A 25,963-nucleotide genomic window follows, 5' to 3' on the forward strand; every position below is an offset into this window, starting at 1 on the left:
GACAGAACTTCTCAAGAAGGCCACCCCGTGGGATTGGGGCCCCAAGCGGGCAGAGGCCTTCGACGCATTGAAGATGGCTATGTCTAGTAGCCCAGTCTTGGCCCTCCCTGACTTGGCCAAGCCATTCGAAGTGCAAACGGATGCCTCCGACTATGCACTTGGTGGAGTATTGCTACAAGAAGGGCATCCCGTAGCGTACGAGAGCCGGAAACTGAAGGATGCAGAGCGGCGCTATGCCGCCCATGAGAAAGAATTATTGGCTGTCGTTCATTGCTTACGCCTTTGGAGGCATTATCTACTGGGAGCCCCTTTCGTGGTCAAGACAGACAACACAGCCGTTAGCCATTTCATGACCCAGCCAAAGTTGAATGGATGACAGGCTAGGTGGCAGGAACTCCTAGCGGAATTTCACTTCAACCTGGAGTACCGAAGTGGAAAGACCAATCATATTGCTGATGCACTCAGTCGGAGAGCTGATCTAGCATCGATGTGCGTACTCGCCGCCCTAAAGGGAAGCGAAGTAACCACCACCATAAAAGACCAGATACAGGATCTACTCATTAAGGATCCTGCTGCACAGTATTTGGTTGATTTGGTAGGACAGGGCAAGACTCGCCAGTTCTACACCGAAGATGGGTTCCTGAAGGTGAAAGGGAACCGACTTTATGTTCCTAAAGGAGGAGATCTGCGACGGACTCTTCTTGCAGAATGCCACGATACTTTGTGGGCCGGTCATCCCGGCGAGGAACGCACCATGGCATTACTTCGCCGTGCATATTATTGGCCTCAAATGGTCGATGACGTCGCTCAGTATGTGAAGACTTGTCTAGTATGCCAAAAAGATAAGTCAGACCGCTTGACGCAGGCAGGGCTCTTGGAACCACTAGCTGTACCAAAAAGACCTTGGGAAAGCGTTTCCCTGGACTTCATCACCGGATTGCCCAAGGTCGGAGATCTCACAACTATCTTGGTTGTGGTGGATCGGTTTTCCAAGTATGCTACCTTTATAGCAGCCCCACAATATATATCAGCAGAAGATACAGCTCGACTATTCTTCTCTCATGTCGTCAAGTATTGGGGCTTACCTAAAGACATTGTTAGTGATCGCGACTCACGCTTCACTAGCAATTTTTGGACCCAACTCTTTAAGTGCCTCGGGTCAAAATTGAGTCATAGCTCAAGTTTTCATCCGCAATCTGATGGCCAGACGGAGCGATTCAATGGCATGCTAGAGGAATATCTCCGGCACTTTGTGACCGGATCGCAGAAGAATTGGGTGAAGCTTCTGGATGCTGCTCAACTGTGTTTCAATTCACAAAAGAGCTCAAGTACCAACAAAAGCGCTTTTGAAATTGTTACCGGACAGCAACCGCTACTCCCACACACAGTGAACGCACCAAACATGTCAAAATCTCCTCGGGCTGCTAGCTTCTCAAAAGAATGGAAGCAAAATTTGGAGATAGTGCGGAGCTATCTTGTCAAAGCCCAAAAGCGGATGAAGAGGCATGCTGATCAGAATCGCCGCTTTGTGGAATACCAGGTGGGAGACAAAGTGATGGTCAAAATCCCAAAGCGGTACTTGTTTGCAGGGGTCCATGACCCTCGCCTATTGCAAAAATATATTGGACCCTTGTCCATTGAAAGGCGCATTGGGAAAGTTGCATACCGGGTGGATACCCCAGCTTGGTGGAAAATCCATCCTGTTTTCCATGTCAGTCTCCTGAAACCTTTTCGGGAAGATATGGAGGATCCTTCACGAAGCCAACTCACAATACCAAGTATTCGAGGCCCTAATTCAACCAGGAAAAGGCATGCTGAAGCTATTCTTGATGATTGAGTGATTCACGCCTCAAGAAAAGATCACCAGGAGTTCTTGGTGAAATGGCAGGGATGTGATGCAGAGGAGAATACTTGGGAGAGGGGAACAAACCTCAAAGCCTACAAGAGCCTGATTGATGATTACCTTGCAAGGAAGGCGCCGAGGACGTCGCCAACTCAGGTGGGGGAGAATGTCATGGGCGGCTTTCCAGCCATGCCCCATGATCCCTTGGACGCGCCCCGTGGCGTCCTGGCCAGCCTCCCAACGCCCGTCGCCACGGTCGGCCCCGTGGTCTCGGCAGCTCCAAGTGACAAGCGCGCATGTGCCTCTGTCGCCCCACCGATAGCCATCTCCAGCGCCCAGCCACAGGCAAAAGCCAACAGCACCGCGCGCGCAGACCCTGATGCTAAAGACAAAGTTGCTGCCAACGGACTTGCTGCTGCTTTGTAGAAGACTAAGTCCTTTTTATTGTAAATATAGAGTAGTTTTGCTGCATTTTCTTTAAGTGTGATTTTTCAGCTTTCATAGGTCTAGTCATGTAACTTTGGTTTATTTTTTTAAGCATTATTAAGGGGGACAAAGCAAGCAAACAATTCTCTGTACTGGTGTCTCTTCCCCCCGACACCGTCTTGTTTTCTGTAATAGCTTTCATTCAATGCAATCAAACTTTCTTTCATTCTCAATTCTCTTTTCTGCTATCTTTCAATTGCTCATGACATTGGTTTTCCCGTACGGCACTGACAATCTAGTCTAGCGTACGGAGGGGACCTCAGTTGGCGGATAGCAACCGTACTGACATCGATTGCCTAGCCTTACGTCGCCCTTCCAAGGAACTTCAGGAAGGCGTCGCGTAACATTACTATTGAACTGAGTTGTTACCTTCATTTTTCTTCAATAATCGAAACACCAATATGAAAAGATTCCTTCTCGGACTATATTTTGATCTCTGACATCTTTCTAAGGGCTGTTGGGGGATTCCCTGTCTAACTAAAGAAGAAGCCTAATTTATTTAAAATTTGACAGATTACATGACTGATATAACTAAGGAAAGATTAAAATAGATTTAACCCAAATTGACCCGTCTAAGGTTTGGACTAAAATGGATTGAAAGAAACCTAGCAAGCTGATTATTAACCAGCTATTTTGAAGGTCTAAATCAGAAGTAATCAATAAAATTTTCAGTCTTCCTGTTAAAAATAAACTAAAAGAAAGAGAAAAAAGTTAACATAATTTCTTTTTTGATAATCGTCGTATCCGAGCCAACTTGCACGCACCTCAACTAATTTCAGGAGACTCATCCGCAACAGGTACCAAGTAACTCTATATCAAGGATTGAACAGATTGAAAGAAATCACAGCTACTAATATTTTTGTGTCCGTTGAAATTCAAAGCCGAAACTTCCGGCTATCAACCTACTTTATTGACCACGCACCTTATGCACAAAGTCAACATATAAAAAGTATTAGTATTAGTTATACGGTAGAATATTTAATTTTTTATTTTACATTATCACTGTAATTTAATATATAGTGTATATATAATTTAAAAACACTAAACAATGCTTTCTAATCAATAGTGATTGTAAACCACTCTTCAATAAAGATTTTCTTATTAACCTCAACAATGAAGCTGACCCGTTTCTTACCCGCTAATCTTGACCCGCCCCAGTTCTTCTTAACTCACCATATCAAACCCCAGTGCCGGAATCAAATTTTGCAGGAAAAACTAAAAAATGGTGAGATTCGGAAGAATACTTCTAAAAGATGGAACGGGCGGGATTAACAAAACACTATTAGAATATCTGGTCTGTCCACTTTCAAAACAACCTTTAAGGTAAGTTCCCATAATTTTTACTTATTGGAAATTATTTTTCTTTTTCTGAACTCAGAATGTGTTTAGTAGTTTTTTATTTTAACTCTGTTGAAGGCTTTGTGAGAAGACGAATTCTCTAATCAGTGATGCCATTGGTGTTTCTTATCCGGTGAGTGATTTGTGTTGCATTGAATTACTAAATTGTTTTTGATAATTGAATTTCATTTCCTCTGTGTCCTATTGTTTACTCTTAATATTAAGGGCAGCCTGGTGCACAAAGCATCCTGCATTCACGCAGGGTCCGGGTAAAGGGCCGCACACCATGGGGCGTGATGTAGACAGCCTACCCTAATGAAACATTAGTGGCTGATTCTAGTGCTCGAACCCGTGACCTATAGGTCACATGGAGACAACTTTATTGTTGCTCCTAGGCTCCTAAATTACTGAAAATATTCTGTCAACGAGTGCAATTTTGTACAATCTTGGCTATTATTATTGTTCCTCAAGCTCGGAAACCGGAGGATAAATTAGAGTAAATACTTACTCACAGGCGGCAACCAATGTTTACACCAAACCAAACAATATAACCTTACTAGTATCAATTAACCATAATATGTGATGTTTATGTGTGTGAAAGACATAAGTCCTGCATTTACTGATTTGGTGTAAACAACATGTGTGGTTAAGTTTTCACCATTAAATTAGCTGGGATCCTCTACGTAAATAATTTTTATCCATGTTCATAGCTTTGTTATAGTTAGACTATCTTTAGTTCTTTACCATACTGCAATCTTCCTCCTTTATCTAGTCTGGGCGCTAGCTATGCTTTGCGAAACTTTCTTAGGCAGGTTACTATGATGTATAATCGATCAATATATCTTTTACAACAACTACGCCTCTATCCCAAACTAGTTGGCGTCGGCTATATGAATCCTTATTGTCCATGTTTCTCCATTTAATCAATATATTAATTTTGAGAATAATTTTATTCCTTGCCCATTCCTACTGTTTAATCAATGTCTGAGTATGTTTGCCTAAACTATTTTGAACAACTAGGAAAGAGAAGAAAAGAAGGGAAAAAAATTATGTTATCTAATTGGGAAAGAAACCTGATAAAGACAATTTCTACGGCAAAGCAAATGAAAAGAAACACATTTGTAAGGAAGGTGAGGGGTTAGGATAGGGATGGCTGGAGTGTAGACAATGAAATCAAACTGCTTAATAAAGAGTCCAGGAAAGGGAATGAGTAATATTTAATTGTTTAATTATTCAAAAGGAAAGATAACTTTAAGAGTTTGGAAATCTGAGGAAATTACTTGCCTTCACTTTCAGTAGAAAGTTATTTCCAGTCAAATCAGTGAAAAATATTGATTTGAGAACATTTTCCTCAAGATATAATCCGTACAAACAAAGAAAATTAAGAGGACACTTATGTCATATCAACTGGAGCTTTTGTATTTGACTTCACGCTTTACATTTTGTTGTTAGTCAAGTTTGTCATTTGCTTATGTTTCTTCCTTGTGTTTAATTAGATAGTCGATGGGGTCCCTCGTCTTGTACCAACAGATGGCAAGATTATTGAGACTGATGATGCATTGAATTCTAATGGTGCTGGTGATCTGCCTAATAAAAAAACATGATGATCAAAGAGGTAGTTCTTAAGACTATCCACTGACAAACAGCGAGGGAGCTCATTATCTGATGGAAGATGTTCGAATAGATTATGTGAGTTTACTCAGTTGTACCTCTTTATTATGTCAACCTTTTCTTGACTGCAGTTCTAGTTGTAGCGATCTGTACTTATCAATGAGACTAATAAGAAGTGCTTCTCCTTGATTAGTAATACCTAGAAGAGGCTAATTTCTATTTTTTTCCCAAGCTTTATCTCATTACCAAATTTCAAATATCTCTTTTCATGAGGTCGTTTGTGCAAATCATTTTTTTGCATTGCAAGAGCCAAGAGGTTGTGTTTTTCATAAGCATCTGAAACATAGGACTAATAAAACCTCGTGGTTTATATGTTTTGATGAATGCTGTTAGCCTTGAGTTCATGAATTGTCTTGGCATTTGGAACACAGGGCATAAACTTCAGTTTACTGTCATTAGGTTCTTTTTAAAATTAATAAGCATAATATCAGTGTTTTCTAGAGCTCACATATTAATCGTTGACTGGTTATACGTGTGCACTCTGGAACATAATTGAGGTTGCTTGAGTATTGGCCTTAGAATACTTATAGAAGGAGCAATTGTTGACACTACCCGTTATTTTCATATGTGCATCTTCCTGTTAGCATTTTATCTAGAATTAAAGAGGCTGCATCCAAGCCTTTCAAATTTCCGTGTACTTTGACATAGGGATAGTAGATATAACACAGAGAATGAATACGTGTTGCCGTTAGTGCTGTTATCAAGTGAAATCTAAAAGGAATATGCGTTGCCGTTAAAGTGCTGCTTATCAAGTGAAATCAGTAGATTTGGTGTTGCAACTCTAAAACCTTGAGAGAATTTTGTCCTTCAAATCTTGAAGTGGCAGTTAAAGATGCAAATTGCGTTGGTAGTTGATTATGCAGTATGTATTAGGACTATCATACTTTATGCCTCCCCTACATGGTTACGTCTCAACTCTTCCTATATATTGACTACATAGGACTCCTTCCAGAACATATATTATCTGCAAACAAAAGTATATTGCTTTTGTGAAACAATTGGAAACAACGTTTTGAGAAAAGGAAATAATGCTGCTAGATTCCAGTTTTTGTACAACAAAAAGACTCTTTCTACTGCCTATGAACGAGAGTACAAACATCTTTTGAACCGTGTCACTCTTACGCTTCATCCTCCATTTCTTTGAATCTTGATGTTGTTCACTTAACGTAAGCTCATAATTTTTTATTACTAATCAAGTTTGTACTTGAAAGGTGTGTGAAAATAAAAGAAATTTATTAACAAATACTGATTACAAAACGATACTGTAGTATGGTCAATGAGTTCAAATCTCAGTAGAGACAAAAAAGTTAGGTGATTTCTTCTGATCTGCCTAAACATTGCTAAACATTGCTGGACGGAGTTACTTGGTACCTCTGCTGGTGGGAAGTAACAGATACCAAGCGTACTAGTTGAGGTTTGAGCAAATTGGTCAGGATGCCATTGTTGTAAATTAAAAAAAAAAAAAAAAGGGTAGCCCGGTGCACTAAGCTCCCGCTATGCGCAGGGTCCGGGGAAATGGCCGGACCACAAGTGTCTATTGTACGCAGCCTTACCCTGCATTTCTGCAAGAGGCTGTTTCCACGGCTTGAACCCGTGACCTCCTGTTCACACGGCAACAACTTTACCAATTACTCCAAGGCTCCCCTTCATTGTTATAAATTAAAATAAAAAAGAAAAAGAGATTGTAGTACGGGAAAATGGTGTGTTTTGACACTTCGAAGTTTCTATTCGACCAATTAAACAGAGGTCACTATAATACAGGGGTAAAGAGATGCTTCATGAAGAAATAATAATCAAATAATAGCTAAAAGTGGAAAACATAGTCATCACTAGCGTGCAAAAGAAGGAATTCAACTGTGTTCCATGGTTTCCTGTAAGTGTAGATGATGGAAAAGCTGGAGTTGTCCTAGCAGTGCCATTTCCGTTTCCTCTGGTGGCCTCGGGCCCCACATTGGTAGGAATAGACGCTTCAGTAGGCTTTTGCTTGTTGATTGGCAGAGTAGTACTTTTGGATTCTTTAGAATCATAACCTGAAAAAGGAACTTGAACTGTTTTTGGAAATCGCCTTCTGTTTAAGGTTGAGTATATATCTTATGTTAAAGGTGGGATATAAACTCACAATCAGATGGCTTCCAGCCCAAAACCATCTTTTCCCGATCAAACACCATCAGGTAGGCAGTCATAAAATTTTCTGCAAAGGGGTCCTTGTATTACTGTTATTTCTTTCATTTTGTATATAGATGAAAACAAAAACTTAAAATCTTCTTACCACTTGGTATTGGTAAGATCTTTAGTTCCTTAATTGCAGAAATAAACAGAATTACTAGTTAATAGATACTCACGTCCAATGATGTTGACATCCCCACTTTTGACAACAGCTAAACAATATGCCTTGGATCCGTCCTGAGGATTAAGGAGGTAATTAGAAAATTATAATAGAGAATACTCTAACCTACTAAGAGCAGAAACCATCTTACCGGAAATGACAATGTTATGATTGGATCAAAAAGATAAAACTGGTCGCCACCTTTCATTATCAAATTTACATCAGGATTTCCAAAGGTAGTCTGATTTGCACTGTATAGACAGTGTTAAGTTCTGAGAGTTTATAAGGAATTAACTGAAAGAATACAAACAAAGATTATAGAGGCTGGTTTAACCTTACGCCATAACAGTACTCAAAAGGAAGTTGGGCGGTAGGTTGAATACGTTGCTCTTGTGCCTGGGAATTAAACTGCCAAATATACCAAATATTTTTAGTTGTCAAATATACACAACAAAGTCTCCAACTAGTGATCATACATCCAACTCCTGGCCGGAGACGGATCTAGTGTTTGAACTTGATGTATTCAACCTTTAAAGTTCTTACTTCAACTTATTGTACTTTTGAATTATGGGTTCAGAATTTAATATTTATTGAAATTTTAGTGGTTTTTCACATATATATATATATATATATATATATATATATATATATATATCTGCCTTTTCTCCGGACTCACATTCTCTGTAATGACTCTGTAAGGTGGATCATTTAAGTATGTGAATGAGGTACCAGTGTCAAATATGGCTGTGAAATCTACATCAATGTTCTTAGTTCCCACAGTTATTCCTGTGAAGCTAATATTATAAGTTTGGCTGCATCCAGAGAGAGAAGAGGAAGGAAACACATATTTAGTTTGAATTCCCACATCATATATAATCAAGCTTGAAACAGAATCAAAATGCTGAACCCTGTGAATCAAGGTGAATGCTTACTGTGGTTGTTCAAGATTGAATGGTGTTTCTCCTTGGCCTGGACTCCCTTTGTCTCCAAAATCTATTCTTCCAATACCATCAGCCCCAAAGCACATGGAAAAAGAATTTGCAGCAAAACCTTTGCTGGCCAAAATGCTAGGAACAGATATACTGTCCATACCAAGTCCAAATAGACCATTGGGAGCACAGCACCATTCAAGAATGCACCAGTTTGTTTCATCCCACACCTGAAATAGAACTACTAGTAAATATAGATTGTAGTGAATTAGAAAATGCATTGTGTAATGCAAGAACGTCTTTGGCATCCTGGGGTCCTGGATCGGCCATTGAACCGTATTCAGTAAGTGGAACGCATTAGCTCTCCGCTTTTAGGTTGGGCAGTCAATAAGTGAATTTGACTACATTTTCTCTCACACCATCTAGTGTGCAGTTATTAACCTTGGGGTCGTGTGGTTTGAAAACAAGTTATTCTGGGATTAGTTTTGGTGATATTAGTTATTCTGGTATTACTCCCTCCGTTTCAAAAAAATTGTCTTAATTTGACTTGGTGCAAACTTTAATAAAGAAAGGAAGACTTTTGAAATATATGGTATTAAATAAGCCATCACATTTCTGTGGCTATAAAACTTTTGAAACTTGTGGTCTAAAACCTGTCATAACATTTGTGTGGCTATAAATGCTTCTTATTAAGGAAATATTGAAAGATGTCAATCTTTTTGAAACAGACTAATAAGGAAATAGTGACAATCTTTTTGAAACAGAGGGAAATTTGGTATGTTATATTAATCCTGGGGTTGTCAATTTTACTGTTTTATCGTAGGATAACTTATCCTGGTATTACTTTTCCATTCTCTGACACGTATAAATTATTCCGGTACTATTTTTAATCCTCGGATAACTTATCTCAGGATTAGTAACCAAACAAGGGATAAAGCGGTACTAAATTTTTATTCCAGGATTATTTTTGCTTATCCATCCTACCAAACGATCCCTTAATATCTTCAAAAGAGAAACAAGAAGTAATCACACTCACCCCAGTGTAATTGGTGCCTCTACACTTTTTTGTTGAGTATTATCTGTTTGTAAGTGCAAGATGTCTTCTACCAATACTCCTGAAGATGAGGTATTATTGGAGAGATATTTAACTACATAATCACATGCACTATGTGCCGCTGAACATTGTCTTCCTTGTCCACACAGAGTGTTGTTGCAGGGAACAATATTGCTTGTCGAGGATGTATTAAGGTTGTAAATGTTGAGATCTATACGCTGTTTCAAAAGTAGGGACAGTAAAACAAGTGTCTTTTAGTTATCCATATCCGTCACTGGAAACGCAATTTAACTGTTTCAAAGTAATATGCAAGAAGGGTAGCCTTGAAGCAACGGTAAAATTGTCTCTGTGTGACATATGTCACTGGTTCGAGCTGTGGAAGCAGTCACTAATGCTTGCATTAGGGTAGGTTGCTTACATCACTCCCCTGTCCTTCTCCGGACTCTGCGTGAATGCGGGATGCCTTGTGCACGGGACTGCCCTAAAGTAATAAATATGCAAATTAGACATACACTTCCAGAACCCGTCACAAGTGAACGGGCACAGCTGCTGCAGTTACATGGTAGCCAAAATAAGTCACTGCCAGTGTCAAGTGCCACCAGAAATGGTTGCCCGGGTGTACCCACTGTCACATTTGCATAATGCAAACTGAAAATCACCAAACACATTTAGTTAGTCCTAGTAAAGGAAGAACATGAGAAGAACTGCAAAAGAAGGAACCTACAATCCCAGAGAACTGAGTAGAACAGTTTTGTTTCCCCCTCTGGCGAACGTGACTGACACCGGAGTAGGATCACCGGTGTCAGCTAGCCGGTGATCACGCTGAGTCCAAGCTGAATAATACTCAATACTACCTTTTTGGGGCAATCTTTGAGGGTCCAGAATACCTTTCACTGGATCAGAATACCTGTGGTGGATATCAAACCCGAATGTCCCAAACGCTTCACTATTATGCAACTGTAAAGCTAAAACCATCAGCACGATAACCCGCACCGTGAAGGTACTAGTACAACAAGAATTATCCATTGAAATAACGAGAAAAAGTAACCTAACGGCTCAGGCTCAAATGTGAAGGTATAGTTTACGCAGTTTTGTCTTAATCTGAAAGACGTCTCAATGGTTGAATTCCTGATCTCGCCTTAACTTTCTCTTCCCATTCTTCATAGCAAACTCTTTCAAGTTCAACCACCAGCAGTCCGGGAAAAGAACTCCCCAAAATATTCTCAATGGAACAGTGATACAAAAATGAACAAAAAACAGTGCGGTACAATACATAGTCCATATATATGTATGTTTAGGAAGGGAGAGAAAAAGGGTAGAACCAAGAATCAAAAGGGTGTGTGATAATTAAAGATATGAATAGAAAATTTTGGGTTGACGAATTCGAAACTGGAGGAGGTGGAAAGTGAGTCCACCAACTGAAGCTTTACTACAAGTTGTAGTAGTTTATTGTCAAATGGGGAATGACAGAATGATAGAGGGAAAAAAAATGTTCAAGTCTTTGTGAAAGCAAGGATGTTTGGACAATTACCTAGTACTGATTGGGGAAGGTATTGTGGATTCCATGTTTTGGGTTCACACATAATGGGGCCCAAGGTTTAATGTTGTTGGTGGATATGAAGTGCATTTGGAGGGTATTGGCAGAAGCAAAGTCAGGTTTTGAAGCTTACATGTTTGGGATTCTTACTTTATTTAAGTTATTGGGTTCTAAGTTAATAATTTGTATATATTCAATAATTTTTTAAGATAAATACAAAATTTGGACCAAAGCTACTAGATTTGCTCGAATCCCTATTCTGCATTTTAACTCCGCCCCTAGGTACTTGCACTACCTACCAGAAGATCCGATACTGCAGTTTCTAATCCATTCATGATTTCTCCTGTTTTGTTTTGTGAAAAGTATTTGCATGGTATCTTTTATATGCTCAATAAGAATAAACGAATTCAAGGTCAGTTTGTAAGTAGGAGGTGCAATTGTGTTTACCAAGTACAATGTAAGTTTGTATTTTCTACTTACAAAGTAGTAAAAATAATGAAAGTATGCACTAGGGGTGGCAAACGAGCGGGTCGGATATGGGACGGGTCGAAAACGGATAATGAAAAAACGGATAAATTATCCGACCTGACCCATATTTAATACGGATAAAAAACAGGTTAACCGGCGGATAACATGGGTAACCATATTATCCATGGTTTCATGAATATGATCACTTTTGGGAGAATTCAAAGTCTCCCAATTTGAGGTTTTACAAATGTAAAAATTAAACCCATGAGTTATCCATTGGTTATTCATTTCTAAATGGATAATATGGTTCTTATCCATATTTGACCCGTTTTTAAAAAGTTCATTATCCAACTCATTTTTAGTGGATAATATGAATGGTTAACTATTTTTTTTTAAACCATTTTGCCACCCCTAGACTATGCACTCACTAACTTAAATAATGGAGGAAAAAAGCTCGAGAAGGAATACCAAAACTTATTTCATTCGATAAGTCTTTTTGCATTCATGGTTAAATAGCAAAATCACCCAACCCGTAGGTTTGATTCCTACCGATTGTTTTTATAGGATCGAAAAATGATATACATGAGAGTTAGTGTGACCTTGGCTTAAAAGATTGGTTAAAAAAGCTCTTTTTGTTAGCCAAGACCTTTTGTTGAACTAAACAAAATGGAATAGATTAGCCTCCACAAGTTTTGAGTTCGTAAGAAGTGATGAACAACCTTAATTTATATGTTGCTAGTGAGCTACCAAATACCTATCTTGTTAGGCGGATTTAGGATTTCTACAATATGGGTACACCTAACGAAAAGAGATAAGAAAGTATTAAGCAAGAATTTATCTCTGTTCCTCTAAGTAAGTAACTCGGTATTCAACCAAATGCAATATTTAATTTTTTGGAGCATGAGGGCCATTAGATAATATTAAATCAATTCTAAAAAATGCGTACATAAAACACCTAGTTTGATAGAGAGATCATGGGTTCACGTGCTCTATTTTTTAAACAGTAAATCCGCCCAACATGCCAACAATACTGACGCAAAAGAGTCTTTTCTTCCTAAATTTACATTTATCTTTGATGTCAGTGGTAGAGCCACATGTATTTAAGGAGTGTTAATTGATACTCCTTTTCGAATATTTCATTATGTAGCTAGATAAACTTTTTTTTTATGTATAAATATTATATTTATTTTTCTTGGTTTCTTTGTGGGTTTAAAAAATATTTTGACATTCTTTGATAAAAATTCTAGCTCTATCATTATTTTGCCGCAAGTGAAATTGGAAATGAAAACGGGTTGAGGCAGAAAAGTGGGAGACGACTTGATCACATGTTGCTGATTTCTTTCGATTTCTCTTTCTTTCCTTTAAGTTGAGAGGCACGGGTAGTTTCTGGTGTACAAAAAGAATTAAAATTTTAGTCAATCTTCCAAATGTATACCAAACATCTTATATCGAGTCAATATCATATTTTCATATCCTATCTTCTTTTAATTATTAAGTATTTGTTCCCCTCCTCTTTCATTCCCTTAAAGAAGTATAAACTACCAAAATGACAATTTAAGTCAAAGCTATCTAATTAGAGGCAGAAATACTGAACTTTCTTTTGCCAAATATTTGAATCAATCGGTAAAATTAGTTGTCATTAATTTCAACCAGCGAAGCCAGGAAATTTAATAAGGGTGTTCAAATTCTTTGCCAGTGGACTATGCAAGGGTGTTCAAAGTCTATTTTTAATCAATAACAAGTAATATTTTACCTTATATGTAGTACTTATAATTTTTCGGCGAATGGTGATCAGTTGACCACCCTTGGGCCAACAAAGCTTTGCCACTGATTTCAACATATATACCACTGGTAATGTGCAGGGGTGGAGTTATCATTAGTGAAGAGGGTTTAATTAAATTTTATAAAAAAAATTATACAACGTAAAAAGGGTGAAAACAAATATCATGTGTGTATGAATTGTTGAATCTCTCTGACATAAGGAAAGTTTCTAGCGTAATGACAAAGGTGATTCGAAAAATAAATTGATGAATTCCCTTATAAAAATTCTAACTTCACTACTAACAAGCGAGTCTTACAACAAACTTTGTAGGTCATATTCATACCCAATTTGTTGAAATTGCCAAATAATCATCAAATCTATGCCATGATGTTATCAAACTGGCATACATGAAAAATGGGCACCTCTTCCCTTTTAGACTTCTTTCCAAATTACTTTCTCATTTACTTTTATTAGTCCATTATTTACTTGACGCTCCCCTTAAAAAATTATTAATTAAGAATTTATTTTTCTATTTTACATATACTAATACTAGTAATTAAGAACCTGTCAGCAAAGCAATGACTAGGAAGTACGGGTACTTAATGATAATGGTAACATTGGAAGAAAATGATAAATGTCTCTTAATTTGCTAAAGTGACACCTAAAAGAAAAATATTAGTTTTAGTATACCGGAGTGAGTAATATGCTGGAATATTGGGTTTTTAATATTAAAATAATAATATATCATGATCTCTTATTATTTTCATTATTATCCCATGATCTTGAGAAGTGGTCATAAACTCTTAATTTTCATTAACCCATGTTCTCCATGATCTCATAATTTATTACCCAATTTTCTTCTAATTTATTCCAAGGAAGACTTCTTACAGCTATAAATAGGAGTATTCCTGTGGTAGAGTAGCGTATGAAAAATATTGTAGAGTGTATGAAAAAGTAAGTTGGTATAATTAAAAAGAGAGCTGAGAGAAGGAAATAATCTAAGTCTCCAACTTATTCACTACAAATAGTGGCGGAGCCACATACACCAAAGGAGTGTCAACCGACACCACTTTACCGGAAAATTATACTGTAGAGCTAGGTAATTTAAAAAAAAATATAAATATACTATATAATGACACCCCTTGACTTCTTGATTCGTTTATTTTTTTATCTTATGAATCCCCTTAATGAAAATCTTGGTTCCGCCACTGACTACAAAAGAGAATTTTATTTAGTTGAAGGAATATGTTATTTGTGGTGGAGTTTTGGAGTCAACAACTAGTCCAGAATTTGTACGAGTCATACGATATGGTCGGGGATAGACAAGTCAAGAAGATTACTGCTGGACCATCGAAACTTTTGATGTAATGAAGAGAATGGAATATTTGTGCCTCAGCCTAAAGGATATTTTGATTTTCTTTGTTATTTTTTCAACTTCACTTATAAATTCACCTAACATAATATCATATCATAGCTTCAATGGATAGACTACATATACAGAGGAGTGTAGCTATATATTATGATATGGTTATATATGGTATTTGGTCTTATCACTTATGTGATGCGTTGTGTCACGGGTGACCTGCTTCAACCCCACCCCCCACACACACAACCCCCCTCACGATATGAAAATATACTCCAATTTCCTGCATATCCACTCTGCATTGAATTCCATAGGTAATTAAATAGTGTTAATGCAGTGCATTAAAGACGCCTTTGATTTCCCAAAATATTTGAAAAAAAAAAAACCTTTCAATTTTCGGTTGAAGAATTGTCACGATCCGAAATTTTCCACCGATGGGACCGTGATGGCGCTTAACATTTCACTTGCCAGGCAAGCCAACGTTAGAGAATCATTAAACCAATTTCTTATTTTCATTCAGTAAATAATAATAATTAACTAAGATGAAATATAATAAGTGCGGAATATCATAAAACTGTATTAATTATTACCACCCAGATCTGGAGTCACAATTCACGAGCATTCTAGAATTTGCTACAAGTAATAGTCAGAAAGAAATACAACTGTCTGAATGAAAGAACCAGTAGAACAGAAAAGATAGACGGGGACTTCAAGGTCTGTGAACGCCGACAGATCTACCTTGAGTCTCCGGACATCGGACCAATAGCAAAATCTCGATTTACCTGAGCCAGTATCAAAATCTGCACACAAAGTGCAGAGTACAGTATTAGTACAACCGACCTCATGTACTGGTAAGTGTCGAGCCTAACCTCGACGAAATAGTGACGAGGCTAGGACAAGGCACCTACAAATCAACATGTACAATTTAATAGTGTATATGCAAATAACAGAAATGAAGAACTAAACAGGAAATGTCGGGAGAGGAACATACTGTGGGGAATACAAGATAAAGAACTACAACAGAATGATCACCGGAGCAGTCAATATACCATGAATCAACAGGAATAGTGAATACAGCAAGGAAAAATGCACGGCATCACCCTTCGTGCTTTTACTTTCAATCTCACCATAAAATTAATAGAAACAGCACGGCATCACTCTTCGTGCATTAACTCTCATCTCATGGAACGGCATCACCCTTCGTGCATTAACACTCACAATATGACACGACATCACCCTTCGTGCATTAACACTCACAATATGGCACGGCATCACCCTTCGTGCATTAACATTCTCCCTTACCATAATGCAATGCATAAATAACAACAGGAAGATAGAATAACAAGTACAAACCTTACTTCAACATTTGGTTCCATAATTTCAATCTCAACTTTGAAATATAAACTCAATTATCATTAGAAAATCCGTAAACATGATAATGACGATCAATTTAACAACACTAGTATAACACATAGCAATTAGGCATGGGAATGAGACAATATAAGAAAACGAAAGAAACATGGAAAAACAGGTAAATTGGCGACGCATAAGTACTCGTCACCTCACATATACGCCGCTCACAAGAATTTCACTTAGCAAGTAATCTAAGGTTCATAATTTTCTCAAGTCAGGGTTAGACACAACACTTACCTCGCTCCGAATACTACTTAATTCTCAATCACAGCTTTTTCTTTGGAATTCACCTCCAAACCACTCGTATCTATTTAAAAATGACTCAATAATGTCAAATATTGCTAAAGGAATCAATTATATTGCATAAATTAAATTTTCCAAATTTTTCCTCCAAAAAGTCAAAATATCGGCCCCGGGCCCGCTTGGTCAAAACTCGAGGTTCGGACCAAAATTCTTTTACCCATTCATCCCCGAGCCCGAATATATAATTGGTTTTAGAATCCGACCTCAAATTGAGGTCTAAATCCCCAAATTCCCGAAATTCCTAGTGTCTACCCTAACCCCTAATCCTACCATGAAAATTCTAGAGTTTAGGTTGAAATTTCAAGAAATTAATGGGTATTTGAAAGAAAATGATTTAGAATCACTTACCAATAATTTGGGGAAGAAATGACTCTTGAAAAATCGCCTCTCACCGTTTGATTTTTGAGAAAAATGAGTTTTTGGCTAAAATCCCGTTTTTAGATTCTGTTAAGTGCTGGGCGACAGTGTTCATCGTGTTCGCAAGAGCACTGTCGCGTTCGCGAAGGGTACTAGCTGCCAAGACTTCGCGTTTGCGAGGCATCGCTCGCGTTCGCGATGAAGCAACGAAAACCCCCCTCAGGTCCCCACATGCTTCGCGTTCGCGAAGGGTAAGTCCCCCATCACTTCGCGTTCGCGAAGAAGAAAACTTTAGCTGCCCAGTTTACTCTTCGCGTTCGCGAGAGTACCTTCGCGAACGCGAAGAAGGACATGCCAGAACACAGACTCTGCAGTAAAAACCAGATTTTCAAAGTCCAAAACATCTCGTGGCCTATCCGAAACTTACCCGAGCCCTCGGGGCTCCAAACCAAACATGCACACAAGTCTAAAAATATCATACGGACCTGCTCACGCGATCAAATCGCCAAAATAACACCTAGAACTCCGAATTTAGCACCAAATCGAATGAAATTCTCAAGAAAACTTTAAAATTACTATTTTCTCAACCGAAGGTCCGAATTACGTCAGATCAACTCCATTTCTCACCAAATTTCTCAGACAGGGCTTAAATATCATAATGAACCTGTACCGGGCTCCGGAACTAAAATACAGACCCGGTACTAACAATGCCAAACATCTTAAAACAATTAATTTTCAGACTTTTAACTTTCATCAAAAATTCATAATTCAAGCTAGGGACCTCCGAATTTAATTCCGGGCATACGCCTAGGTCCCATAATTCGATACGGACCTATCGAGACCGTCAACGCACGGATCCAGGCCTGTTTACCAAAAATATTGACCGAAGTCAACTAAAATCAACTTTTAAGGCAAAAATTCTTATTTTCATTAGTTTTTAACATAAAAGTTTTTCGAAAACCTTCTTGGACTGTGCACGCAAATCGATGAGGGTAAAAATGAGATTTTTAAGGCTTAAGAGCGCAGATTCGAGTTCTAAAATATAAAATGACCTTTTGGGTCATCACAATCTCCACCTCTAAAACAACCGTTCGTCCTCGAACGGACATAGAAAAGTACCTGGGCTGGTAAAAAGGTGGGGATATATACTCCGCATATCGGACTCGGACTCCCAAGTAGCTGCCTCAATAGGCTTACCTCTCCACTGCACTCGAACTGAAGGATAACTCTTTGATCTTAACTAGCAAACTTGCCGGGCTAGAATTGATACTGGTTCCTCCTCGTAAGTCAAATCCTTGTCCAACTGGACAGAGCTGAAATCTAACACATGGGACGGATCGCCGTGATACTTTCGAAGCATGGACATATGGAATATCGGATGAACATCTGCTAAAATAGGTGGTAATTCAAGCCTGTAAGCCACATCTCCCACTCTCTCCAGAATCTCAAAAGGTTCGATATACCTAGGGCTCAACTTGCCCTTCTTTCCGAACCTCATTACACCCTTCATGGGTGATACACGAAGTAACACTCTCTCTCCGACCATGAATGCAACATCACGAACTCTACGGTCGGCATAACTCTTCTGCCTGGACTGAGCTGTGTGAAGTCGATCCTGAATAATCTTGACCTTATCCAAGGCATCCTGTACTAAGTCTGTGCCCAACAACCAAGCCTCTCCCGGCTCGAACCACCCAACTGGCGATCGACACCGCCTACCATATAATGCCTCATAGGGAGCCATCTGAATGCTCGACTGGTAGCTGTTGTTGTAGGCGAACTCTACAAGGGGCAAGATCTGATCCCACGATCCTCCGAAGTCTATAACACAAGCGCGGAACATATCCTCCAAGATTTGAATAGTACGCTCGGATTGCCCGTCCATCTGAGGATGAAATGTTATGCTCAACTCAACCCGCGTACCCAACTCACGCTGTACTGCCCTCCAAAAGTGTGAGGTAAACTGCGTACCTCGATCAGAAATGATAGACACGGGCACACCGTAAAGACGGACGATCTCACGAATATAAATCTCTGCTAACCGCTCCAAGGAATTGGTAACTACCACAAGAATGAAGTGCGCTGACTTAGTCAGCCTATCCTTAATAACCCATATGACGTCGAACTTCCTCTGAGTCCGTGGGAGTCCAACAACAAAGTCCATAGTGATACGCTCCCACTTCCACTCAGGAATCTCCATCTGCTGAAGCAAACCACCGGGTCTCTGATGCTCATATTTTACCTGCTGACAATTTAGGCACCAAGCTATGTAAGCAACTATATCTTTCTTCATCCTCCTCCACCAATAATGTTGCCGCAAATCTTGATACATTTTGGCGATACCTGGATGAATAGAATACCTGGAACTGTGTGCCTCTTCAAGAATTAATTCATGAAGCCCATCCACATCAGGCACACAAATACGACCCTGCATTCGCAGAACTTCATCTTCCCCCACAGCAACCTATTTGGCATCACTGTGCCGCACCGTGTCCTAAGGACAAGTAAACGAGTATCATCATACTGCCTCTCTCTGATGCGCTCATATAAAGAAGATCGAGCCACTGTGCAAGCTAGATCTCGATTGGGTTCTGAAACATCTAACCTCACGAATTGGTTAGCCAAAGTCTGAACATATGCAGTTAATGGCCTCTCACCAACAGGAATATACGCAAGACTGCCCATACTCACAACCTTTCTACTCAAAGCATCGGCCACCACATTGGCCTTTCCGGGGTGATACAAAATGGTGATATCATAGTCTTTCAACAACTCCAACCATCTTCTCTGCCTCAAATAAAGATCTTTTTGTTTGAACAGGTACTGAAGGCAACGACGATCAGTAAATACCTCACACGAGACACCGTAGAGGTAGTGCCTCTAAATCTTCAGCGCATGAACAATGGCTGCCAGTTCTAAGTCATGAATGGGATAATTCTTCTCGTGAACTTTCAATTGCCGCGACGCATATGCAATTACCTTGCCATCTTGCATTAATACTGCACCAAGCCCAATGTGAGAGGCGTCACAATATACCGTATACGATCCTGAACCTGTGGGTAATACCAACACTAGCGTTGTAGTCAAAGCGGTCTTGATCTTCTGAAAGCTCAACTCACACTCGTCTGACCATCTAAATGGGGCACCCTTCTGGGTCAATCTGGTCTTAATAGTTGTTCATAATCAATTACAGAATCGTCAATTAACTTCATGTTAACAAAAATCTCGTTTCAAACCTTCACAATACTAATAACGAGATGCGAGGCATGAAGACCTCATAATTATTTTCCCGAATTAACGAGTCACATTTAACGCCACCTGGGCGGGCACCTACCTCGTAGGTTACAACTCAATATTACAACATAAATTTGGCAAGTATGCATAGAGAATTTCATACAAATATTTTTGAATAAGCCTAGCAGGCATGACTCCCTATTAGTACTATTGTACAAATTAAATTTCACAAGGGAGAATTTAAACACAAGATTTTTTTATCACAAGGATCTCGTCCTTATATAACTTCCACCGCAGCTCATAGCCCGGTTTAAACACATCAATTTATTTTAAAATACGAGCACCTCGGCCTCCGTTCTGAATCACAAGTAATATGTACATCTTGCCAATCGAAACTTTCCATTTTCTCCTTTTAAATAACTTTCTTTAAACAAAATCACAACGCATAATGAACCCCACATCGGTAAGGCATATAATTCACAATTTGTAAATAAATTATCCGAAAATACATCAAAACATACCGAAATAAGTACCAGAAAGGCACCTTTAGCCTCACAGATCTTATTAGAGTCCATCATGGAATGATAGGTGTATTTATCTCCATAAAACCTCCAAACAGAAGTAAACACATAAGTAGATTATAGAATTACGAAGCTCACTCATAAGTGGTGCACAATAAGAGGACTCGTCTTGATACTCAGAATCGAATCAAGTTAAGGAAATTATTCCTTTATTTTAAATCGAGGTCGTACCTATAACGACACCATCTGATGTAACGACCTCCACCATACCATAAAACAAATATAACAACGGCTGGGTCTCCACCTCTAGGACGTCTTCTACCCGCCTGTCCTCCCCCCTTAACTGATCGTGTGGGTGGTGTAGTAACTGCAATGGGGCACGTAGCCTGAGTGCTTTGATGAAATATGCCTCTCCTAAGTTTGGGATAATTTTCTCATGATGTGCCTAGTATCGCCGTATTCATAACAACCCATCTGCTGGTTTGGCTGCTCATACTGAGTCTGTGCCAGATAACTAGAATAACCATTGTAGGACACTTATGTCAGTGGTGCATTAAAAGAACTTACTAGAGTACCTCGATTAATCCGATGTGCTAACTGGGCTGACCGACTACCCGAGCCCCTGCCATAATAATTTATACTCGCAGAGTAGAATCTACTGAATCCCCCAGAACCTCGAGACGTCTTGGTCTCCTTAGTTTCCTTTTTCCTCACCCCGAACACGTTCTAATATCTTGGCAATTTCTACCACTAGTGAAAATGAAGTATCAGTCTGTAGCTCCCGAGTCATATAAAATTTTACGATCATAATAAGTCCTTTAATGAGTCCGTGGACTCGCTCTCTGGTTATAGGAAACAAAGTAGGAATATGACGGGCTAACTTATTGAACTTGATGGCATATTATGACACCGTCATGGTGACCTGACGCAATCGTTCAAACCCTATGCGCCATGCATTACGGAGAGTCCGGGAAACAAACTCTTTCAAAAGCATTTCTGAGAATCGAGCCAAGTGGGCAGTGTTGTATTGGCTGGTGTGCCCTCTTCATAGGCTTGCCATAGACACCTGTGGAGAATTATCTCTCCCAAGGCCAATTAATTCTTTTGTTATGCTGTCTCGACACTGTTGAGCTGACCCATTTCTTAACATTCTCTTCGATTCTTCTCGGAGGTACCCCTTACCCCTATTTATACACAACGATCACACAAGTAGAGCTCCATACAGACAAATCTTGGCACAAACCACATAGTCCATAATCTCATCAACCATTGTACTTCCTCCGAAGCATCCCAAAATCCGCAACCATGACGTCCACGCTGAGTAGATCTTTTGTAAATTTAAAGTTGTTTCTCTAACTCCTTTGGTACTGAAGTATAGGATTATTATGGAGGTGGACATACCGCAAGTCCCAACCTTATCCTCTACAAAATCTCAGGCCTTAAACACATATAAATTTTGGGAGAACCTTTCAGTTCCATATATATACATTTCAGGCCAAAACTGATATAACACATAACTCGCAATCCATTCATTGATAGTGGACTCCTCCACTCGGCGCGAAGTCATAGTTCACCACATCCGATGGTCCACAATATTAACCTTCACAACTCGTATAAATCAACCAGATGCCAAGGTACGTTGCACCCCCCACACATTATTCACTGGGTGATCTCTTTATACGTTCGCATCTTCAGTCGGAATCACACGTTGAGGCAATGTTTGCGCATCTCTGGCTCCCTCGTAGTTCATCTGCGGACAGCGGACCAATAGCAAAATCTCGATCAACCCGAGTTGGTATTAAAATCTGCACAGAAAGTGCAGAGTGCAGTGTCAGTACAACCGACCCCATGTACTGGTAAGTGTCGAGCCTAACCTCGACGAAGTAGTGATGAGGCTAAGGCAAGGCACCTACAAATCAACTTGTACAATTTAACTGTGTATATGCAAATAACAGAAATGAAGAACTAAACAGGAAATGTCGGGAGAGGAACATACTGAGGGGAATACAAGATAAAGAACTATAACAGAATGATCACCGGAGCAGTCAATATACCATGAATCAACAGGAATAGTGAATACAGTAAGGAAAAATACACGGCATCACCCTTCGTGTTTTTACTCTCAATCTCACCATAAAATTAATAGAAACGACACGGCATCACTCTTCGTGCATTAACTCTCATCTCATGGCACGGCATCACCCTTCGTGCATTAACACTCACAATATGGCACGACATCACCCTTCGTGCATTAATACTCTCCCTTACCATAATGCAATGCATAAATAACAACAGGGAGATAGAATAACAAGTAAACCTTACTTCAATATTTGGTTCCATAATATCAATTTCAACTTTGAAATATAAACTCAATTATCACCAGAAAATTCGTAAACATGATAATGACGATCAATTTAACAACACTAGTATAACACATAGCAATTAGGCATGAGAATGAGACAATACAAGAAAACGGAAGAAACATGAAAAAATAGGTAAATTGGCGGCGCATTAGTACTCGTCACCTCACATATACGCCGCTCACATGAATTTCACTTAGCAAGTAATCTAAGGTTCCTAATTCTCTCAAGTCAGGGTTAGACACAACACTTACTTCGTTCCGAAGGCCACTTAATTCTCAATCACAGCTTTTTCTTTGAAATTCACCTTCAAACCACTCGTATCTATTAAAAAATGACTCAATAATATCAAATATTGCTAAAGGAATCAATTATATTGCATAAATTAAATTTCCCAAATTTTTCCTCCAAAAAGTCAAAAAATCGACCCCGGGCCCGCTTGGTCAAAATTCGAGTTTCGGACCAAATTCCTTTTACCCATTCATCCCCGAGCCTGAATATATAATTGATTTTGGAATCCGACCTCAAATTGAGGTCTAAATCCCCAAATTCTTAAAATCCCTAGTTTCTACCCTAACCCCTAATTCTACCATGTAAATTCTAGATTTTAGGTTGAAATTTCAAGAAATGTAATGGGTAATTGAAAGAAAATGGTTTAGAATCACTTACCAACAATTTGGGGAAGAAATGACTCTTGAAAAATCGCCTCTCACAGTTTGATTTTTGAGAAAAATGAGTTTTTGGCTAAAATCTCGTTTTTGGATTCCGTTAAGTGTTGGGCGACAGTGTTCATCGCGTTCGCGAGAGCAGTGTCGCATTCGCGAAGGGTACTGGCTGCCAAGCCTTCGCATTCGCGAGACCCAGCTCGCGTTCGCGATGATTACTCCCCCATGGCCTTCGCGTTCGCGAGGCATGGCTCGCGTTCGCGATGAAGCAACGACCAACCCCCCCCCCCAGGTCCCCACATGCTTCGCGTCCACGTTGAGCCAGTCGCGTTCGCGAAGGGTAAGTCCCCCATCACTTCGCGTTCGCGACCAGGCCTTCGCGTTCGCGAAGAAGAAAACTTCAGCTGCCCAGTTTACTCTTCGCGTTCGCGAGAGTACCTTCGCGAACGCGAAGAAGGACATGCCAGAACATAGACTCTGCAGTAAAAACCAGATTTTCAAAGTCCAAAACATCCCGTGGCCTATCCGAAACTCACCCGAGCCCTCGGGGCTCCAAACCAAATATGCACACAAGTCTAAAAATATCATACGGATCTGCTCACGCGATCAAATCGCCAAAATACCACCTAGAACTCTGAATTTAGCACCAAATCGAATAAAATTCTTAAAAACACTTTAAAACTACTATTTTCTCAACCGAAGGTCCGAATCACGTCAAATCAACTCCATTTCTCATCAAATTTCTCAGACAGGTCTTAAATATCATAATGAACCTGTACCGGGCTCCGGAACTAAAATACGAACCCGGTACTAACAATGCCAAACATCAATTAATTCTTAAAAATAATTAATTTTTAGACTTTTAACTTTCATAAAAAATTCATAACTCAAGTTAGGGACCTCCGAATTCAATTCCGTGCATACGCCCAGGTCCCATAATTCGATACGGACCTACCGGGACCGTCAACGCACGGATCTGGGCTCGTTTACCAAAAATATTGATCGAAATCAACTAAAATCAACTTTTAAGACAAAAATTCTTATTTTCATTAGTTTTCAACATAAAAGCTTTTCGGAAACCTGCCCAGACTGCGCACGCAAATTGAGGAGGGTAAAAATGAGATTTTTAAGGCTTAAGAACGCAGATACGAGTTCTAAAACATAAGATGACCGTTTGGGTCATCACAAGAATTTAATAAGCATGAAATTTCCTGTTTCCAACTTAAACATATGGGCCTCCTGAAAATGGTGCGATTTTTGGCAATATAATAATTGAGAAAATGAAAATAATGATCTAAAATGAGTCGTTCACGAAAGTCATAATTACTTAAATTACTTAGTAGGAGTAAATCATTAAATTATCCATGTGGTTGATTATAGAAATTCGAATTTTACTGTCGATAGCTCCTCAATGACAGTCAAACTGTCAACTTTATTATTATTATTATTATTATTATTATTATTAAGTATAATATATAGTATATCTGCCGACTATCTATTTAAGTTAATTTTTCTATTTTCTACTATGCCTGATCCAAGCGAGTTTGCATAGATTTCAGTGGGCAAGCTTAAATTTATTTGGGTATTGAATTAATTAGGAGGAAATTATGTCAACAAGTATTCAGCCCTTATCAAATGATTCAAGAATGAGTATGAGCATCATGTTAAAGAGTTCTAGTTTAATCCACGAATTGGATGACTCCTATAAAATTGATCATTAGACTAGAGAATTAATGCAATGATCATTAGACTATAAAATTGATCATTTCAACTTTCAGTTTATTATTAATTTACAGACCTTAGATTACTTACATGTTATGTGTGAATATGTTTCTTGTACATCATGTATTCCCCATGTAATCTATGAGAGTTACCGAGTATTCTATAAGTAATACTTAGTTGGCAAGGGCTTGCTTCTATTTCTTAAATGCAGATACAACTGACAACGTTTCCGATACGACCAATTAGCACCAGCTCACATTCCAATATTCACATGCTTCTCTTTTTGGTGGGAGACTCGGTCTCATCATTTATAAATTGCTTTAGTATTCCGGGGTATGGCATAAGGATATATGTTTTTAGATTTTTATTCAGTTTTAGAGGCTCATAACTTAACTTAGTTGGTGTTCATAGTTTTCAGTTACAATTCTTAACGTTCAATTATTGTAACGATCCGATCGATCGTTTTGAGTATTTACATGTTGCTCGGTAGTTTACGGGCATGAATAGCTCTGTATGATGTATTATGACTTATGTGAATCGTCAGTTTTGGTTTTTAGGTTATTCGGAATCGATTTAGAAGAATGAATTTCATTGTTGAAGTTTTAAAGTGG

At 39.0% G+C, this 25,963-nt stretch overlaps 1 protein-coding gene, 1 long non-coding RNA gene and 1 pseudogene across 2 annotated transcripts in view; 2 read left to right on the forward strand and 1 right to left on the reverse strand.

The window, feature by feature from the left end:
- Positions 1 to 3,422: 3,422 nt before the first annotated feature.
- Positions 3,423 to 5,474, forward strand: LOC104093891 (uncharacterized). The gene is made up of 3 exons (XM_009599718.4): positions 3,423 to 3,652; positions 3,746 to 3,800; positions 5,164 to 5,474. Exons 1-3 carry the CDS (start codon positions 3,552 to 3,554, stop codon positions 5,269 to 5,271), a joined length of 264 nt encoding a protein of 87 aa, XP_009598013.1. The 5' UTR covers positions 3,423 to 3,551; the 3' UTR covers positions 5,272 to 5,474.
- Positions 5,475 to 6,820: 1,346 nt separating this feature from the next.
- LOC138899424 (uncharacterized) overlaps positions 6,821 to 25,963 on the forward strand; it is a 49,747-nt gene continuing 30,604 nt past the window's right edge. The window contains exon 1 of the long non-coding RNA XR_011411027.1: positions 6,821 to 6,989. This is a non-coding gene — a long non-coding RNA (uncharacterized lncRNA). The remainder of the gene's footprint in view (positions 6,990 to 25,963) is intronic.
- Positions 7,004 to 11,274, reverse strand: LOC104093890 (aspartyl protease family protein 1-like; annotated as a pseudogene).

Source organism: Nicotiana tomentosiformis, chromosome 9 (genome assembly GCF_000390325.3).
Source record: "Nicotiana tomentosiformis chromosome 9, ASM39032v3, whole genome shotgun sequence".
Classification (NCBI taxonomy): Eukaryota; Viridiplantae; Streptophyta; class Magnoliopsida; order Solanales; family Solanaceae; genus Nicotiana; species Nicotiana tomentosiformis.

What these genes read in the sequence shown, in the direction of transcription:
- LOC104093891 (XM_009599718.4), top strand. Translation starts at nt 3,552, where the DNA reads ATGGTGAGATTCGGAAGAATACTTCTAAAAGATGGAACGGGCGGGATT. An exon ending in CTTTCAAAACAACCTTTAAG is followed by an intron (nt 3,653 to 3,745) that starts GTAAGTTCCCAT and finishes ACTCTGTTGAAG; the next exon opens with GCTTTGTGAGAAGACGAATT. An exon ending in CCATTGGTGTTTCTTATCCG is followed by an intron (nt 3,801 to 5,163) that starts GTGAGTGATTTG and finishes GTGTTTAATTAG; the next exon opens with ATAGTCGATGGGGTCCCTCG.